Consider the following 21,356-nt stretch of genomic DNA (forward strand, 5'->3'; position numbering starts at 1 on the left):
CACTCCAGCACTTATATTCATGCAAATACCAAAGAAAAGAAACCATATAACTTACTATCTGATCTCTTTGTCCTTACACTTAGAAACAGAAGATTAGAAAACAGAACTACTTCTCCAAAGCTCAGAGAAAGCAGGCAGGCAGAAAACAAAAACTCAGACACAAACTTCCCTCCACCCAAAGTTGAAAAAATCCGGTTTCCTGATTGGTCCTCTGGTCAGGTGCTTCAGGTGGAAGAGACATTAACCCTTAGCTATCTGTTTATGACATATGCCTTGGTCAGTTTCTTTCCTTATTGGTAAAACTTCCCTAAATAAGTTCTTCTTCTGTCCATTCCAAAGTAACTTTCAAATTCAGAATCTGAAATAATAAAAATTTTAGTGGAACCACTGCCTATACTTTTTATGAAGGAATGGCATTACTAGCTGTTTCCACCTGAGGTAAATAAGCAAACCATGAGTTTTCCAGCCCAAAACAGATAAAGCAAAATGGAATCCAATGCTTACATCACTTTTACATTTACACTTGTGGATCTGGAAGCAACCATCACCAAGCTAAGGAAGAACAACTTCTATGAGAAGAAAAATAGCTACAGCAAATGAGTTACAGGTGATAATTTCAGTAATATACCACTCACACTGAAAAGTGTATAGAGTACTGCATATGCCTTCCAGCAAAAATATTTAGGCCTTTCTCAGGATAATGCCCTCCTGCAGAAAAATCTGAGCAGTAATCTGTTTTGAGCCGGCTGCTCTGTTAACAGCCTAGCTGAAAACTGTCTCCAACCAAACAAAGCAGTAGCAAAAGTGGGAAATCTGATTCTGGAGGAGGAGAAATCTCAACAAGGATACCCTCAAGTTATTTCCTTACTTTCTTTTGTAGAGTGAGGAAGGTTTGCAACTGGCAAAAAATAAGCCACAGAACCTGCCCACAAACCTGGTAGACCCACGGTGAGGCTCTGTGTCTCTGCTTTAACTCTTTTCTTCACTGTCTCCCTAGCTCCTGGCCGGTTATGCTTTACAGTGAACTCTCTGGTTTCACTATCCCCAATGACTCATGGCAGATGTTCCAGTATATTTTCTAGAAGATCTGCATGGGGTTAGGAGAGTGGGCAGTGGTCAGACTCATCACACTTCTGGCCCTCCACTCTTCCTTGATTCCCATCTGTGATGTCCAGAGAAGAGTGGGGGATGAGAATGGATAGTTCCACAGAAGCAGCTGAATCCCTACATTCACAAGAGTAGTGCTTCCTCCATCCGTGGATAGGAAGAATAGGGAGACTGTGAGGGCCCATGTAATTAGTCATTGTACAATTAAAGTGTTTGGCACAGATGAGGTAATGGTTTTTGTGTATTGCCTAAATAAGAAAATGTGTCATGGAAACTTCATTTGATAGCTCTCCAAATTACACCCAGCGTTTCAGAAACCTTTCTCACACTGCCTGACAGTTATTGTTACAATGAAGATTACCCTACAGCATGATCGCTTTTTCAAATGCTAATAGCTTTCTGAAAAAATATTCGCTGGATATGAATCTTCCCCTATTTGACCCTAGCCCAAAGGATTCTGAGACCTTTTTATTCATTAATAACTGAGACCACTAAAATTCAAAATTTTTCAAGAAAAAATATTCCTTGCTGAAGGAATATTTATTGGTCCTTTGCCAGGTTTGATGGGAGAATAAAAACTAAGAAGTTACACTAAATTTATCAAAAAGGTTTTCGCCTGAGAGACATCCACCAATAGCCTAGTGGTTGGGGCATTCACTTAAGATGTGGAAGACCCAGGTTTGATTCCCTACTTCAATGAATATTTTTACAGAGTGGAACAGCTCCAACAGGAGAGATTGGGAGAGACCAACCCTAGAATAACAAAAGCCTGATAGTTAGGGATGTAGACAATGGCAGAGATGGGACTTGAATCTGAATCTCGCAGGTGAGTACCCTAGCCACTGGGATATTGGCTATTCTGGTGTTGGAGAAGGAGTGATTCTGACTCATTCTTACTTAGACCAGAAAATCCATCCTGGACTGGAGAAACCATTCCTGTCCAAAGTTTAATCCCAACTATAAAATTAAATCTGGAACTGAGGTGCTAGAGGTGTCATCATTAATCTATTTAGAATATAGTGCTAACAGAGAGAAATCACCACTTGTACTTTTAAGAGCATAATATTTGTGAATGTAACTATTTGAATCACATTTTTGTTTTTTAATCCATTGAGCTTCAGTTGGTTAAAGGAGGAGTTTTTTCCCCTCTAGGTTTTCTTCAAATGTAATAAATATAGCTTAGAAAAATCTATACTGTACTTGTATACATTACTTTCCAGCCCAGCTGCATAGGTTGCAGGAAGATATTGAGCATCTTCGTGAGGAAAAGGAGAATGAAATTTCAAGCACTCGAGATGAATTGCTACGTGCTCAAGATGAGATTCTGCTACTTCAACAAAGGGCAGAAAAAGCTGCATCAGAACGAGACACTGATATTGCTGCTTTGCAAGAAGAGCTGCAGGAGGTGCGGGCTGAACTTGAACGTTGGCGAAAAGAAGCCTCAGAATACGAAAAAGAAATTGTCAATCTTCAAGCCAGTTTCCAGCTGCGATGTCAGCAGTGTGAGGATCAGCAGAGAGAGGAAGCTACTCGTTTACAAGGTAAGAAGGTCATGGCTCATCCTGATGGGAACTATCACAATCACTTTGAGATGTCTGAGTGGCAAATATTTAGAATTAAATTACTCAGGCCATTATTATTCTGTATTTTCTTTACCATCAAAATCCATAGGGTAAACAAACAAATCTGAAATTTAACTAGAAACTTTGCATGAATACACTACAGAATAATTCTACACTGCTTTCTGTCTCTTAAATTGCAGTTTAAATTTTGTCTAATTATTCCTATAAGATGTTAGTTATAAACTTAGGTATGCTTTTCATTGAAATAAGAGTATAGTGGCAATAGCTGAAAAGCATGGCAAACTCCACATATTATAGGAATATACATTACCACAGGAGTTGCAAAGTGCTCAGCAAACCTCCATAGCTGTAATCTTCTAGACATTTGGCTAAGAGACCTGGACAATCCACCGACTTCCAGCTCACTTCTGCTGCCAGTTCAAGGAATCAATCCTTCAGTGCAGTCTATCAGCTGTCAAGACAATTGCATTCATATTCAGCAATACAGATTGCAAACCATGATAATGTGAGAGCAGGCAACAAGGTGTTTCTCAGAGGAGGGAATCCAGCTAGGGAACAAATTCCCAGGAGAGAGAGAAGTAATCTGGAGTCTGGCACATTTAGGCCATACTTCAAGATCTCTCTCTTTCACAAAAGCTTTTCTAAAATAACCAGAGTGACACAACTACTTCTCCCACCAATCTCTCTCACTGCAAGAGGATTTTCCTTTGATCAAAGAAAAATTCAAGAGAGCCAGAGACTCCAGAAGTTCACTAGGGATCTTGTGCCAATCTGCTAACCTATGAGGTGCTCAGATACTACAATGATGGGCACCAATACAGAAACAATATAGATGATGAATGGAACTGCATCCTACAGTACTGCACTCCAGTAGCATCTTCCAGCGTCAACTCTAATTCTGGTGTTTATCTTGAACCTATGTTAGAGTGATACAAGCTTCCTATACTGACATCTACATTAAGCATTTCAAGGAGCTCAGGATACAGATTACAATATACAGTAAGAGTAGTATAAATTATACTTGTACTGACATTTCTTCAGTGGTGTGTAGATGGAAGTTGGTACATACACAAGATTTAGAATTCTGCATTAATTACATTTTGTGAAAGTCTGAGGTATGTCTACACTGCAATTAAAAACCTATGACTGGCCCATGCCAGCTGACTCAGGCTCAAGCTGCAAGGTTGTTTGTTTGCAGTGTAGATGTCCAGTGTAGATGTCCTGGCTTGGGCTGCAATTCAACAGCTCCGCAGCCCAAGTCAGCTGGCATGGGCCAGCCACGGGTGTCTGATTGCAGTATAGACATACCGTGAGAGAGCTTTGCCTAATCCAGTCTCTTGTCACTACATCCCCAAGACTTCCTCTACTAGTTGCACTGGTTGCTGATTTTCACAGATTTGATTTCAAGCTTCCAGTGTTTGCTTTAAATACTTTGTTACGTGGCTTTAGGACATGTATGGCATCTAGTAATTTCTGATTCTCCTGAACTCTACTAGTGCTAATAATTTTGTAGTTAGGTGTCAGTGGCTGGAAAGCAGATGCTTCAAATAAACTTTTCCATAACTTTTTCAGTTTTCAAAATCTAAAGACTTTTTTTTTTTTTTACTGTCTTGACTTTTTATAAGAAGTAGCAGCACTAAGAAATAGTGGCAAAATTGCAGTTCTGCAGAAAAGGACCTGAGATTACAATGGACAAGAAGCTGGATATGAGTCAACAGTTTGCCCTTGTTGCCTATTGGGCTGCATTAGTAGGAGCCTTGCCAGCATATCAGGGGAAGTGACTATTCCCTTCTGTTTGGCACTGATCATGTCACATCTGGAGTATTGCTTCCAGTTTTGGGCCCCCCACTACAGAAAGGATGTGGACAAATTGAAGAGAGTCCAGTCGAGGGCAACAAAAATGATTAGGGGGCTGGGGCACATGATTTATGAGGAGAGGCTGAGGGAACTGGGCTTATTTAGTCTGCAGAAGAGAAGAGAGAAGGAGGATTTGATAGCATCCTTCAACTAGCTGAAGGGGGGTTCCAAAGAGGATGGAGCTCGGCTGTTCTCAGTAGTGATAGATGACAGAACAAGGAGCAGTGGTCTCAAGTTGCAGTGGGAGGTCTTGGTTGGATATTAGGAAAAAGTATTTCACTATGAGGGTGGTGAAGCACTGGAATGGGTTCCCTAGGGAGGTGATGGAATCTCCATCCTTGAAGATTTTTAAGGCCTGCTTGACAAAGCCTGGCTGGGATGATTTAGCTGAGGTTGGTCCTGCTTTGAGCAGGGGATTGGACTGGATGACCTCCTGAGGTCTCTTCCAACCTTAATCTTCTGTGATTCTAATCTAAGTGTTTGTGTGTCAAACTATTAATGTTGGTTTGTAATTTGATATATGATATATACGAGTTCTGTGCCACAAAACTTGTACAGCATAATAATCAACTTGACAAGTTACAGTTTTTACAAGTCATCTCAGATTTTTCCTTGTTACTTTTTGAGGGCACATGAAACATTATTTCTTTGACTGTTTTACTCAGAGTAATGTTACATTGTTTACAGGTGAACTTGGAAAGTTGAGAAAGGAGTGGAGTGATCTAGAAGCTGAATGCCTCTCCTTAAAGAATGAGAATATTTTGCTTGCATCTGAACTTCAGCGACAAGAGAAGGAGCTTCATAGGTAAGAGCTACTGACTCTAAAGGTTACAAATGGCCTTAGCTCAAAAGGTTTCTATAACAGCTAAAAAGGACTTTAAAAATTAGGGGTCAATTATATTTTTTGTTTTGTTTTTTAAATAGCTTGTACACAAGAGAGCGGAAATGTATATTATGCATTTTATTAACTTTTGATTTACAGTTAGTTTTGGTCAAAGAACAGTTCACATTTACAATTAGTTACATTTACACATTTTGTGCTCTATTTTTTTAAATATTTGTGTATTACTAATGAACATAAAATATGCTTCAGATGACACATCATATATTACATTAAATTTTGACTCTTTAATAGGGACTTAGTAAAGGTTGTCTTCCTTTACTGCTCAAAAGAAGAAAAATATGTATAAAAACTTGGATTAGAAAATCCTCAACATTTGGAGCTTGCAAATAACATTGAAATAGGATTGCAGGATCCTCTATTCTGTCACATCACTAATGTTCATGGTTAAGGCTACGATTTTGTCAGAGGTCGTGGAAGTCACAGAATCCATAACTTCCAAAGGCCTCCATGACTTTAGCCCCGTCAGCTGGGAGCTGCAGGGTCCTGCCACCTCCCGCAGTGGCAGAGAGCTGCGAATTACCCCACCACCTGAGGCAGCGGACCCCTAAGCTCCCAGCCATTGCAGGCAAGGGGGTTACCGCACAGCTCCTGGCTACTGTGGGTGACAGGGACACTACCAGCCGCCATGGGAGGGGCAGGAAGGCCCCCACAGCTCCTCACTCTGGTGGCAGCAGGGGAATTCCTGCAGCTCCCTGGCACTGGGGAGAGGGCAGGGGGATCCCAGAGCTTTGAGCCCCCACTGGTGGTGAGGGACCCAGGTTTGTAAAGTTCTTAGGGCTAAAAAGTTCTTTGTAAATCATGTAAATGTTTTATTTTAAAATGTGAAGCATGAATTGAATATTGTTTTTTAGTTCTCAGAAACAGAGTTTAGCGCTAACCAGTGATCTAAGTGTTCTTGAAATGACCCGAAAGCAACTTGAAAATCAAGTGGGATCTTTGAAGGAACAACATCAACGCGATGCAGCTAGTCTAAAAACTCTACTCAGTGAAGCTGAGAATCAAGCAAAGGATGTTCAGAAAGAGGTAAAAGGAAAGACATTAATTCCTGTTACGATTGCATCCTGTGACCAGCAACTGATATTTATGCTAGCTAGATGGAAATACAGTGAAAATAGCTATGACCTTAAAACTTCTGAAAATTATTATTAATAAAAATGGTTCTGTGTGAGTGGGACTTAATGCACAAATGAGAAATTTGTTAACCTAAAAGGGAAGCTCAAGTAAGTTGTCTGTGTGTTTGGAAACTTTCTAAATATTTGCTTTGCAGGCAAAGTGCACTGGTTTTCATGCTGTTCATGGGCAGCTTTCACTTATGAAGCCTGGTCTACACTATGCGTTTAAACTGATTTTAGCAGCGTTAAACCGATTTAACACTGTACCCGTCCACACTACGAGGCCCTTTATATCGAAATAAAGGGCTCTTTAAATCGGTTTCTGTACTCCTCCCCGATGAGAGGAGTATCGCTAAAATCGGTATTACCATATCAGATTAGGGTTAGTGTGGCCGCAAATCGACGGTATTGGCCTCCGGGCGGTATCCCACAGTGCACCATTGTGACTGCTCTGGACAGCAATCTCAACTCGGATGCAGTGGCCAGGTAAACAGGAAAAGCCCCGCGAAATTTTGATTTTCATTTCCTGTTTGCCCAGCGTGGAGCTCGGATCAGCACAGGTGGCAATGCAATCCCAAATCCAAAAAGAGCTCCAGCATGGACCATACGGGAGATACTGGATCTGATCGCTGTATGGGGAAACAAATCTGTTCTATCAGAGCTCCATTACAGAAGACAAAATGCCAAAGCGTTTGGAAAAAAAAAATCTACAGGCTATACAGTGCTGCGTGACAAGCGTCACGGGAAGCCAGAGACTCAAATGGACGCTTATGGAGGGAGGGAGAGGGTGCTGTGAGGACTCCAGCTATCCCACAGTCCCCAGCAGTCTCCGAAAAGTATTTGCATTCTTGGCTGAGCTCCCAATGCCTGTAGGTTCAAACACATTGTCCAGCATGGTTCAGGGAATAGCTCATCAATGTACCCCCTCCCTCCACCATGTGAAAGAAAAGGGAAAAAAATCGTTACTTGACTTTTTTTAATGTCACCCTATGTCTACTGAATGCTGCTGGTAGACGCGATGCTGCGGCAGTAAAGAGCAGTATCTGCTCCTCTTCCCTCCCCGGTGGCAGATGGTTACAACATGCTTGATAACTGCTGAATACCCCTGGCTGGCCTCAGGGGCGCCTGGGTAAAAATAGGAATGATTCCTGGTCATTCCCAGTAGATGGGACAGAACGGCTGGTAACCGTCCTCATCATAGCAACTGGGGGCTGAGCTCCATCAGCCCCCTCCCTTTCCTGTGTAAAGAAAAGATTCTGTACTGCCTGGACTATTATAGCAGCGGCATGCTGGGCTCCTCTCCTCCGCACCGCTTAATGTCCTGCCTGGACTGTCATAGCACTGGGAGGCTGCCTCCCCCTCATTTTATCCCACTAACAAGTCACTGTTTGTTATTCCTGCATTCTTTATAACTTCATTACACAAATGAGGGGGACACTGCCACGGTAGCCCAGGAAGGTTGGGGGAGGAGAGAAGCAACAGGTGGGGTTGTTGCAGGGGCACCCCCCGTGAATGGCATGTAGCTCATCATTTCTGCGGGATCTGACACGGAGCAGCTGTGCTCTCTGATACACTGGTTCTCTAGTACACTTGCCCCATATTCTAGGCAGGACTGACTCTATTTTTAGATACAACATAAAGGAGGGATTGACTCAGGGAGTCATTCCCAGTTTTGCTTTTGCGCCCCCGGCCGATCTCAGCCAGGGGCACCCATGATAGCAGCAGACAGCACAGAAGGACAGATAACCGTCATCTCATTGCCAAATTACACTGGCAGCAGACAGTACAGAACGACTAGTAACCGTCTCTGCTATCATGCAAAAGCAAATGAATGCTGCTGTGTAGCGCTGGAGTATTGCCTCTGTCTGCGGCATCCAGTACACATACGGTGACTGTAAAAAATAAATAAAAAAATAAAAAAAATGCTGAACAGGCTCCATGGTTGCCGTGCTATGGCGTCTGCCAGGGCAATCCAGGGAAAAAGGGCGTGAAATGATTGTCTGCCGTTGCTTTCCCGGAGGAAGGAATGACTGACGACATTTACCCAGAACCACCTGCGACAGTGATTTTTGCCCCATCAGCCACTGGGCTCTCAGCCCAGAATTCTAAGGGGCGGGAGAGACTGAGGGAACTATGGGATAGCTACGGAATAGCTACCCACAGTGCAACACTCCGGAAATTGACGCTAGCCTCGGACCATGGACACACACCGGCGAATTAATGTGCTTAGTGTGGCCGCTTGCATCGACTTTATATAATCTGTTTTATAAAACCAGTTTATGTAAAATTGGAATTATCCCATAGTGTAGACGTACCCTGACTACCATTGAGATGGCAGATAGGCAGTCATCTTCTTAACCACAGCATTAAATTCTCAGTAACCTGTATAAATAGTTAACTGTTCTGAGACAATGCGTGTACTATATTAGCCACACCCATTTTTCCTAAGCATTAGGAATTCACATCCTCTGCTAAGATGAGTGTCCTTCCTATTTAATAAAGCCTCGCTTGGATCCCCAGGATTTTTGAAGGTGATTAAGAAGTGCATATGATAAAGTTAAAACCCTTCAGATGAGGCTGCTGAAGCACATACTCTATGGGGGAAAAAGCTGCAATAGTTAGTTCCTTTTCTCATGAACACAATTAGAGAAGCTTTATCCAGTCACTGGGGATTTCTCATTATTGTTTTTGTAATACTTTTCCTTGATTTGTCATAAATTAATCACCATGATGTTATATACCATTTTCATATTTCAGAAAAAAATGTAAATTAATGTTAACATGTAACTTTATAACTATAGAAGTTCTATATCAATAAAGGAGCTGCTACTTTTAGCTCAAATGATAGAGACTTCTGTTTTAATGTGAGGGTTACCTTGTAGCCTGTAAAATAATTTGAATACCTATAGACCTTGAATGATAGGGACAAGCTTCCCTTGACAGAGGAATGCTTGACACATTGTCTAAGCATTTTTAATCACATTGTTAAACAATAGGATACCAATTGAAATGTATTCAGTATTTTTGAATGTTTTTCTACATTTTCAAATATATTAATTTCAGTTACAACACAGAATATGAAGTGTACAGTGCTCATTTTATATTATTTTTATTACAAATATTTGCACTGTAAAAATGATAAAAAATAGTATTTTTCAATTCACCTTATACAAGTATTGTAGTGCAATCTCTTTATCGTGAAAGTACAACTTACAAGTGTAGATTTTTTTTGTTACATAACTGCACTCAAAACCAAAACAATGTAAACCTTTAGAGCCTACAAGTCCACTCAGTTCTTCTACTTGTGCAGCCAGTTGCTCAGACAAACAAGTTTATTTACATTTATGGGAGATAATGCTGCCCACTTATTATTTACAATGTCACCTGAAAATGAGAACAGATGTTCTCATGGCACTTTTGTAGCTGGCATTGCAAGGTATTTACATGCCAGATGTGCTGAACATTTGTATGCCCCTTCATGCTTCAGCCACCATTCCAGAGGATACGGTTCCATGCTGAAGAAGCTCATTTTAAAAAAATGCATTAATTACATTTGTGACTGAACTCCTTGGGGGGAAAATTACCTGTCTCCTGCTGTTTTACCCACATTCTGCCATATATTTCATGTTATAGCACTCTTGGATGATGACCCAGCACATGTTGTTCATTTTAAGAACACTTTCACTGCAGATTTGACAAAACAGAAAGATGGCACCAATGTGAGATTTCTAAAGATAGCTACAGCACTCGCCCCAAGGTTTAAGAATCTGAAGTGTCTTCCAAAATCTGAGAGGGACGAGGTGTGGAACATGCTTTAAGAAAGGTTAAAAGAGCAACATTCAGATGCAGAAACTATATAACCCGAACCACCAATAAAGAAGATCAACCTTCTGCTGGTGGCATCTGATTTAGATGATGAAAATGAACATGCATCAGTTCGCACTGCTTTGGATCTATCTTTTCAGGCAGGACCAGTCATTGGAATGAACACATCCTCTGGAATGGTGGTTGAAGCATGAAGGGACATACGAATCTTTAGTAAATCTGGCACATAAATATCTTGCAACGCCAGCTACAACAATGCCATGCGAACACCTGTTCTTACTTTCAGATGACACTGTAAACAAGAAGCGGGCAGGATGATCACGCGATTAATTGCGATTAATTTTTTTTTAATCGCTTGACAGCCTAATTATTGTCCATCTAGATTACTGAGGGACACTGTAAGCACGTTGTGTTTGGTATGGCGTGTAAGCTGAATATGTTCAGGCACTGCTGTCAATGTAGTTGGCCACCAGCACACTGTAGTTTCACATGACACACTATAGTGAATTCACCCCACTTGAAAAGTGCATAATTCCTCGCCCTCCTGTCTATGAAAATATTTTTGTTTGTCTGTGTAAATAAATGATAAACTCCAGAATTAGTGGACTATCTCAGAATATCCTAGGCAACTAAAATCATTCTAATGAAGAATCACTGCTGATTATATCACAAAGAGAGCAGGGTCTGATCTGATTAGCAAATGGATGGAAAACCTACAAAGGAAAACTCTGAGTGTTCTAGGAAGTAGATTGAGTTATTTAGTAGGAGAAATACTTCTTTGATTCTGTTCTGAACTAATGCCCTGGTATGGGACCTACTGTGGTTGGATGTGCTATCTTTTGAATAAAATGTAAAAGAGTTACTGAAGTTGTCATTAAAGTTTGCATATCACTTTATATTAATGTTAGGGGAGGGTAGCCTCAATTTCTAGGCAACATTTTGATTTGTGGTGTTATGTTCTGCCACCTTAAATTCCCCAGGCAGTTTCATTTGGTTAATAGTGGTCCTTACTTACTTTTTTAAAATATAGTGCAGTAGTGTACACTGGTAGTTGCTGCCTTCTATCCAAGAAGAAGGCTGCATTCTAGTGGTAGGTAAAGTAATTTATGAATATAGCCTATGTTTATTTAGTAAAGATGTTTGTATCATGCAAGATGAGGCACTATATAAATAAGACTTTGTTCTCCATTAGTTATGCCTGCAGTAGGATGTTATGAGCCTCTCTGCTATCAAAAAGGCATATATGCAACTAGTTCTAAGCCTTCAACACAAGGGGGAGAAATCCATAGTAAAAAGAAAACTTAAAAGACTGTTTCAGTAAGAATGGAAAAAAGGTTCGTTCTTGTAGTTTTTCGTTAGGATATAAGATGGTTTTAATTATCATCCAAACAGATCTCTCATCTGCTGTTTTTATATGGAACTGCTAGTTCTGACCAAATTGTCTTGAAATGTGATCGATAAGGACAGTTTTGTTTCTGAAGCTTCATTGACTTACTTTAACAGAATTTAACACCTAATGTCTAATTTAAGATGAGTCTGTAGATTACTTTTTTTTTGCCTCTAGTATGAAAAGACACAGACTGTACTCTCAGAGCTGAAGCTGAAGTTTGAGATAACTGAGCAAGAAAAGCAATCAATCACAGATGAGCTCAAACAATGTAAAGACAACCTGAAGCTGCTACAAGAAAAAGAAAACAATGTAAGTCTGTACAAATTATGTGTGGGCCTCTATGTTGGCAAGTCTCTTGTTGATTGTGAGAATATCTGAGTGTTAAATGGAAAAGACCAGGTTTTCAAAAGGGATGTGTACAAAAATCCACTTGCAATTGCATACCTAATGTGTGCTGCACTACTGTCTTTGTACATGCAAGTAACAGTTTAGATTCCTGTGTATTTGCATGCACAAATATGCAGATTGAATACACAATTGCAGTAATTGTGCTCATAAATTAGGTGCATAACTGCATACACTGTTTTACACATGTCACTGTGCTTCTGCTTTCTTTAAAAATCTGGACTAATGACTAGCAAACAGAGCCAGGTAAAACATTTTCACTTCACAAACAAATGCAAAAAATCCTCTCTGAAAATCTTCTGCACAGAAGCCAAAAGACCTGGACACAAACAATTTTATTAAAAATAACAGAAAAACAGATCTTTCCCAGGATATTTTCCTTCTGTGTGGTGGTCCGTTCAGTAAATGTTATCCTCTGACTGTCTCCTGGTCTTGCCTCTTAAGGACAAAGGTCCGTGATAGGCTAGTGCTGCACACATTAAGAACACTGTTCCCTCTAATTTTTCCCACCCATGTGCGGAATGAATTTTGTTATATGCACCAATATGGAGATGGTGTGTGACACATGATCTTCATATTGGTGCACATAACAAAATTCATGTGGTGGGGGGTGGGGCTGAGGGGTTTGGAGTGAGGGAGGGGGCTCAGGGCTGAGGTAGAGGCAGAAGTGAAAGTAAGCTGGTACAGTCCAGTACGGCGTAACCGCAAAAGCCAGTATGCCATGCCGGACTGGACCGGCTTCTGTGGCGGTGATTTAAACGGCCTGGTGCTTCTGCTGCTGTGAGGAGCCCTGGCCCCTTTAAATCCCCGCCAGAGCTCCAGCAGCTGGGCATGGGCGGGGTTTTAAAGGGCCCGGGGCTCCAGCCACTGCAGGGAGCCCCGGGCCCTTTAAAGCGCCACCAGAGCTTCAGCAGCCGGGCTCCAGTGGGGATTTAAAGGGCCTGGGCTCTGGCCATTGACAGGCCCTTTAAATCCGTGCCGGAGCTCTGGCAGCCGGGCTCCTGTGGTGATTTAAAGGGCCTGGAGCTCCCTGCAGTGGCTGGAGCCCTTTAATTCGCCCCTGAGCCCCAGGGCTCCCAGCTGCCTCTGCAACTGGTAGCTCTGGGGTGATTTAAAGGCCCTGGGGCTCACAGCCAGAGTCCCACAGCCTTTAAATCTTGAAAGGCCCTGCCTCTTCTGGTTGAGGACTCCGGCATACCGGTAAGTCCTTTAAGTTACTTTCGCCCCTGGGTAGAGGGTTGGGGTGCAGGGGGTGAAGGCACCAGCTGGGGGTGCGGGCTCAGGGGTGGGGCAGAGGGTTGGGATGCAGGGGGTGAGGGCTTCAGCTAGGGGTGCGGGCTCAGGGGTGGGGCTGGGGATGAGGGGCTCAGGGCTGGGGCAGAGGGTTGTAGTGCAGGGGGTAAGGGCTCCAGCTGGGGGTGCAGGCTCAGGAGTGGGGCCAGAGATGAGGGACTCGGAGCTGAGGCAGAGAGTTGGGGTGTGGGCTCTGGGGTGAGGCCAAGGATGAGGGGTTTGGAGTGCAGGAGGGTGCTCAGGGGCTATGGTGGACAGAGAGGACTCCCCGCAGCTCTGTTTCCCCGCAGCAACACCTCGGCTCCAGGGAAGGGGCACCTCTCCCGGCTGCAGCACCTCTGGGGTTGCAGATGCAGGATAGGCACCCCTCCTCCAGCCCCAGCAGGTCTGGGCTGGCGGAGGGCTGCCCTGGCTAGGTCCGGGCAGGGGGAGACCTGGCCGCAGCGGCCTCGTGCCACTTCGGCCACGATGCCCCAGCAGGTCTGGGCTGCTCCAGCTGTGCCTGGTGCGGTCCCTGGCCATTCTGCCCCGCCCCAACCATTGGTGGGCCCAGTTCGGCCATGCCACCCCAGCACGGCAGGTTGGGGGCTGGGCTATGTGTCAGGGGAGGGTCACCCCTCCCTCGGCTGCGGCAGGTCCCTGGGCAAGTTCCTTGAGCGCCTGCATGGCACTAAATAGGCTGCTGCTGAGCTGCGCAGCTTACTGGGAACTTAGGTTGGGAAGTATAGCTCAAATGTACTACGCTTTCCAGCCTGAGTAACTGGAATGCTCTTTTTTGTAGTAATTAATTTTAAATACATTACAGGATTGAGTGTACTGCCAGAGACAGCTTTTGGTGCCTACAACACCGACTGAATGCCACCAACACTGTTAGAGCCAATATAACTACCCTACTCCGCTGTAGACCTCTTAACATGCAGCAGAATTGGGAAAGGAGGAAAGAAAAGGGGAGACCATATTCACACTCTTCTTGTTGCTTTATGTGCTATTTGTGGTAATCTCACACAGTTTATTTCCTGCTTGGAATCCTTCCCCAAATTTTTAATGACAGACCACACTCTGGTGGTCCCTTTTGGCTTTAAGCACTATGTGTGAGAGGGAACAGGAAAAAGTATTCCCTGATGAATCAGGCCCATTAGGGGTATGTTTGCACTGCATTATAAACCCAGGTCTGTGGCACCCACATTCATAGACTAGGTGTTTCCAAGCCCATGTTTGAGTGACCACACTGCATTCAAAACTTTGGTTTACAATTGCTGGACCCCCCAGGTCTCACAACAGTCCTAACACACCCATGCTGCACTATGCAGACTTTCTGACTTGGATCTATAGCTTGATCTGTGTCCAGACTGCAAACTAACAGAGGTAGGACCGAAGTCTCAACAGGACTTGGGCTCAGACCCACCCCCCTGATTGGGTCCTAGAATTTGGGTCCTGAAGTGCTTGCTGACCTAAGTCAGATAGATTTATGTGTGGATGGTGGGGGGGTGGGGCTCAAACCTGAGTCTGAGCCTGAATTTTTAATTCAGTGTAGACATCCCCTGAGTGGCTGGTGGTAAGTAGTAGACTCCTTACACTTAACCTTTTAGGAACCTGGACCTCAGGAAGCAAACTAAGTATGTCAATGAGAAACTAGGAGGAAGGACTGAGGGGAAACAGAGAATGGGGAGGCTGGAGGAGGACAAAATAAGATGAGCAACAGCAAAGAGTGTATGGAGGGAGGGACTCCTGCGAGGAGCCTCAATTCGATTCTCATGGGGTGACATTTTTAAAACTTTGAAAATTCAGTTAATTTTGCTAGGTGACTCAAAAAATCCTGGAGCTTCCAAGGAGCTAGAAATGTTTTCCAGGTACCACTAACCTCTTCTTGTGGCTGAAGCCATCATCTTTCACTTCACCCTTGGCTAAGATTTTTGGAAGAGAGGATGCCAACTGTGGAACTTCCTCCCTTTTGTGGCCTGCCAAAGCCTGAGTTTACAGATCTTCAATCATAATATTAGGGGCGCATGTTTTTGATCAGGCATTGGTTTGACAGGAGGACAGCAATGAAGAAACTTTCATTACATTTCAGGGTGGTGTGGGGAGAGAATAAAAAGGTTGTCTTGTCTTTTTGTGGGCAAGTACATTTAATGTGGTGGTTGCTTTTAATGTATGTCATGCATGTTGTATGGGTGCATGTAATGATAGCTAAAATAAAATGCAGTAGACCATTCTATATGCTATAAATGCTAGAGGAGAGAGAATTCCTTTACTCCATTTGCAAACTCATATGGAAATCCAGAGGATTTTTGTGTTCCTCTTTCTTTTGAAGGGGTGAATATTTAATTTTAAAAAGCAATGTTATTTTCTAAAAGCATAGACCTATGGAGCTACATGTATTTGCATGTTTGTAGTTTGTTGATGATTTCCTGGGACTTTAAGTGATGGACCTATCCATGTGAATGGTTCTGAGCATGTAAGGTGCTTTGATGAATTTGAAATCTTTTGGCACTTTTTTGACACTGCATTGATTATTTCTACCACCATGCTTCTTGTGGGAAGATGACATTTGGATTTACAGCACAAATGAAAATGCCTTGATTATAATTACACATAACTTGCCTATTGGATATTGCTTTGATTAAAACAAATTTAAATTAGCATAAATTCAAGGCATGTATTGCACAGGGTAGAACACCTTCTAAATTTCATATATACTGACCTTTATTTGAAGTTATGCTTGAAATGCGTGTGTTACCTTTAAAAAAAAAAAACTATTAGTAACTTATTCTATGAAGTCTATAAACATGAGTTTAACTCAGTTAGCTGACTATATGAAATCAACATGGCTTCAGCACAAAAAAGCACTAAAAAGACATCTAGCATGATCTGAACTTACTCCTGAGTATGTGTGTATACACACATATAGCCAGAGAAACAGAAAAAGCAGGAGTCTTCTAAGGATAGTTTAAAAAATGACATTAGTTACCAGTTCACATCAGCTATGTCAGTCACTCCTTTTAAATTGAATTGACCAGTTCCTGACACATCCTGGTTATCCAGCCAAAGCTTGAAATAAAGAGGTGTATTAGTGTCTATTAAAACGAATTGAACAAGTTTGTGTGCAATTAAAACATTGAGACAAGAAGGTATGTGTTATGCTGATGGCCTGAATTTTATCTAAAAACACAACATTGTCACAACATGAGATCAAGACGTAAGTCCAACTTTCAGATTTTAGCAATTTGAGCTATCAGAAGCTGATGACCTGGTGGAGATTTTCATCTCCCAGGGTCCCCTGATGGATATGTACTACATCATTGTGGTACACTTCATTGCTAATGTTGAATAATGTTGCAGTCTCATAGAAGTGTCTTGACCACAGGATTTGCATTGTGATATAATTGTAGGATATTCATAGGAAGAGAATTTTTCCTTGTGGGCAGGAGGTTGAAAATTGCTGAGTGTGAGGAAATGGATGAAGAATACGTAGTGCTTCTTGGACTTTTATGTTTTTGATATTAAAATACTCTCTGGGAGCCCTTTTCATAAGCCCCCATCAGAATTAATATATTTTCAAAAATGAAAACATTTAACATTGGTTTTTGAGTTGAAATGCTGATGCAGCCGTTGATTGTTTTCTTTTCTTCAGGATCTTAAATATCACGTCAATATAGTGTCATCAATTCAGAATATGCAGAGTCCACTGCCTAGGGATGCCTGGATGAGGTTTCATTGTGTAAAGGAAAACCCATGCTCAGTCTCCCCTCCTTTTTTTTTCCCCCCTTTAAAAAGGAAGACACTAATATGATAGATTGACGTCAGTCTAAGCTTCATTTTGACCTGAAATCCTAAATTCTAAGTGGTGACAAAAGGCTTCCTTAGAACATTTTTCTGCTTACTTCATCTTATTTTTAAATATCCATGTTCATTTGAGTAGAGTGGTGTACTAACTTTGTATACCGAATTAGATCATGCTGTATCATGTTAGATGTCTTTAATACGTTTCGATTAAAACAAAACTCACTCTTTGACTTATTTTCCCCCATCTAAATCATCTTTACCTTATTGATTTTAAAGCAAAAAATGATTTTTAATATCCCTTCCCTTCTTTAGCCTTCCATATTACAACCCGTCCCAGCCGTATTCATCGGCCTAATCCTGGCTTTCCTGTATTGGTGTTACGGCCCATTGTGGTAGAGAAAGGTACAAGCACTACTGTTCAGTCAATGTATGTTTGTCCCTGTCGCCTGTTTGTGCCATTTTTGTAAAATAGTGCATGGTGAACTGCTCACGGATATTTATTTACCTGAAGCAAACCCTTCATTTAATATGCCATAGTGGTGATACTGTCAAGCTGAACAATCAACTAATCATTTTAACATCTGTGTGGTTTCTTTGTGATATTTCTAACTATGAATTAATTCTAACCTAACCAGTTTTGCATGTCTCTCTTCTAACTTGGTCTCAGTTTGTCTTTAGCAAAATGGGGCAAATTTTGTGAAATACTGCAGTGACAGGACCTGAAAGAAAACCTAGTTACTTAATCAAATGTGGAAAATGAAGAGTTTGTCTGTTTAAATTGAAATTTGGTCCTTTATTTCTTATTTATGGATTTAGAATTTCCTCTCTGACTTTGAACACTTTTTCACTTTCTCACTACTGCTGTGAAGAAGGTGGAAAAAGGTCGAGATGGGAATAAAAAATAGGTGGTGGGTTTGCATTCTTAACTTCAAGCTTGCATTACATTTACAGTGTCTCCCAGTATGTCTGGTGTAAAATACTTGTTACCCTTGATGTAAAATAATAATAATAATTACCTTGATAGGATCCACTTAGAACTAATCTCTCAGATCTGGCTTAAACACACAAAGCAAAGAAGTTAGATGCTGTTATTGCATAGCATAGGTCTAGCAATACTTTTGCACAAACAATATTATAAACATCTTAATCCCTCAAAGGTTTAATAGAAGATATAATCTTAGGTGCACATTGTAACAAAACTGGAAATACAGTATGACTAAAGAGACTTATGGTGACATGCCATTGTGATGACTACATCTCTTGGAGTTCCTTGTGGAAGGCCAAATATGGTTTAACCCCTTGGCGTCAGGATCTCCCAACAGTAAGGGTTCAAGGGAAACATATTAGTGATGTTTATCAACAGGTGCTCAGGACTTATTGGAACCAAGGGGTAAACTGAGTAGTGTAAACTAGAACAGAGATGATATTGATTTTTTTTTCTCTCCATACAGAGACAATGGCCCTGGATGCCTCTGATGGCAGCTTTGGTTGCTGTAACAGCTGTGGTGCTGTACTCAGGCCTAACCAGAGCTTCTCCATGAGAACTGTTGTTGAATCCATTCACCGTCCTCCCTTTAGAAGCTGGCATCATTCACATACTGGGGAAAAACAGATTACTTCTCTTCCTTTTTACCTCTTAATACAACAAAGCTCTGTGTGAGAACAGTAGTAGGGTCATTGCTTTAAACTGTATAAAATGTATCTGTCTATAAAGAGGGAATAAAATTATGACTTCATTCTACTGTGAGCAATATTTTTGCTTACAATTTCATGTAATTTTTAAATTAGTATGTTGGGATTCTAAATACTATTATGGTGGCCTAAAGTAGGCTTCTTGGTACCAAATTATTTATAATGGGTAGGTTTGTGGATATTTTACTTTAGAATCTGATTGCCAAATTTAAAAGAAAAACACATTTCTGATTTGGATGCCCATGTCAAATAACCTTACAGATACTTGGAAACAGAGGCAGTATGCTCAGTGCCTTTCAGTTTGAAATATTTTTTTTACATTTATGTAGCATTTTTACTTACTGCAAGTCACTGAACTAGTGGGAACAAGACTTAAAATAACTTCTCTTTCCAGGCCTTTTGAAGGAAACAGATATTTTGCTTCAGTAATGATTCTGCTTTATTAATAATTTTGGGAATAAATACAATTCATTTCCAGCCTTAAAGAGACAGATAAGACATTGGATGGCAAACACCTGCCTAGGATATTTTGTGTGTGCGTGTGGGAATGTGTGCTTGTGTGTGTTCTTGAGTGAACTAAGGTATTTCTGGGAGCAAAATCTTGGTCATTTGATGGACGTAGTGCAGTGATCCAATTTATATTACCTTTAGTTCGAATGTAATTTATTAAATTTCATATATTTAAAGAGAGACATTCTTTAAAATTCAAATATTTTCACACATATCACATTTTAGCAACTTATTTTTTCAGTCATTTAGTACTTTCAAAACTGAACTGAAGAAATAATATTTGTCTATTTAGGTAAGTTTTTGTTGAAAACTTCAATATGGGAGGTGCTACAATGCATCTATGGGTAACTGAAAAAATCCAAGATAGGCAAGCTGTTGCCAAGTTAGAGTCATCTAACTGGTCGTGTATGCATCAAGTTAATAAGCTGAGAGTGTTTACTTTTGGTAATTAGAAACTTTTGCATCAACATTACATGACACAATATGCATAATATAGCTTCATACAGTGGTCCCTATTAAAAAGTTTATTTCCTAGTTGAAGGGTGGCAACTGTTGTTAGTTATTGACTTTTTGATTGGGTAACCACTGTAGTTAAACAATGAATTAAGTGTTGGCTATAGTTATCTTGTGCAACTCAACAGTTCAGTTAAAAAAGTTTTATTAAGGTTCTATATAACATACTAAAGGATTGCAAAGTAAAATGAATTCATCTAATGGAAATTTAAGAATAGGAAGATAATCTCAGCAAAGATTTAATTGGCTTTAAAATATTTAATGGCAATCAACAGATATAGTTGAATATTTAAATAGAATTTTAGCATATAATTTGCCTTGTGAGGTTTTGAGGGTCATTGTCCTTTAATTAAAGGTTCTATCTTAAAATACTTGGGATTTGCTAATGGGAGGATTATTAGATTTATGGAAGAATAAGTCCACAAGTGACTTTTAGACTATAATATTGGATCACCTAGTTAACATTTCATCTTTTTCAGTTGCAGGAAGCCACCCAATCACAAAACACTCATATGCCAGTGGTACTCTGTACCTCTTGTATATAGATTATTGCAAATATTGTTCTGAAATGCTTTACTTCAGAATTACATTTTTTAAAGTAAATTGTTTTAAATCTATTTTGTAAAGGTATAAAAAGTACAATAGAATTTCTCGAGTACAGATTAAACTATTTGCACTAACACACGTGATGTGCATGATTTAATAAAATAACTTTACTCTCCGTATGCATGTTTGAGTTGAATCTCATTTGAAAACCGCACATCTTTGTTAAATTCATTGTGTGCTAGGGATTACTACAATGTTTGCAGCATGTTTGATAATCGAAAAGGTTTTACTTTTCATTTCACATTGGTTTAAATTTAAATCTCTCTCCTGTCCAGGTCTAGTTTGAAGCAGAAAAGGAATGGGAGCACGAGGGGTTGGGGTTTGGTGCTGTGGAAAAATATGGAAGAGAGTTTTTTTGTGGTGGAGCTTGTAGGGTGCTTATAATAGGGATGGAAAGCCGGTGGAAAGGTGGTTATGGACAGTGCAGAGAGCCTGAGGCAGCTGTGAAAGGAGTTGTTGAGGGTAGTGCAGGAGCTTGAGGCAGTATCCCTCCTTCTCCCACTAGCTTCTCTAGTTCTGCCCTATTCCTTTTTAGCCCTTTTTTCTTCCCCACCTTGCTCCAGTCACCTTCCTACCACTGACTGCCTCCTCCCTGGCACTGGCCTCCATGCAGACCTGGTGTCTGCCGAAGAAGAGAGGCAGAGAGGCCACATGAAACATGAGGCTATAGTAGCTCCTGGTGGCCAGATGGAGGAACTGCAAGCAATCCTTTCCACCTTGCAGCCCAGCTAGATTTAACATGACGGGGTTGCCAAATTTGAGTATCCTCTGAGATG

General features: G+C 41.1%; 1 protein-coding gene across 15 annotated transcripts in view; it reads left to right on the forward strand.

Moving 5' to 3' along the window:
* SLMAP (sarcolemma associated protein) overlaps positions 1–20,699 on the forward strand; it is a 179,887-nt gene extending 159,188 nt beyond the window's left edge. For 12 of the 15 annotated variants that reach the window (XM_030571356.1, XM_030571360.1, XM_030571350.1 and 9 more), the window contains 5 exons: positions 2,328–2,648; positions 5,235–5,352; positions 6,303–6,474; positions 11,953–12,087; positions 18,711–20,699. In XM_030571356.1, coding sequence (XP_030427216.1) covers positions 2,328–2,648; positions 5,235–5,352; positions 6,303–6,474; positions 11,953–12,087; positions 18,711–18,800 — 836 coding nt within the window. In that variant the 3' untranslated portion in view covers positions 18,801–20,699. Of the gene's footprint in view, positions 1–2,327; positions 2,649–5,234; positions 5,353–6,302; positions 6,475–11,952; positions 12,088–17,571; positions 17,662–18,710 lie in introns of all 15 variants that reach the window. The other 3 variants (XM_030571357.1, XM_030571347.1, XM_030571353.1) reach the window with 1 other exon arrangement.
* Positions 20,700–21,356: the final 657 nt, after the last annotated feature.

This window comes from Gopherus evgoodei, chromosome 7 (assembly GCF_007399415.2).
Source record: "Gopherus evgoodei ecotype Sinaloan lineage chromosome 7, rGopEvg1_v1.p, whole genome shotgun sequence".
NCBI classification, from domain to species: domain Eukaryota; kingdom Metazoa; phylum Chordata; order Testudines; family Testudinidae; genus Gopherus; species Gopherus evgoodei.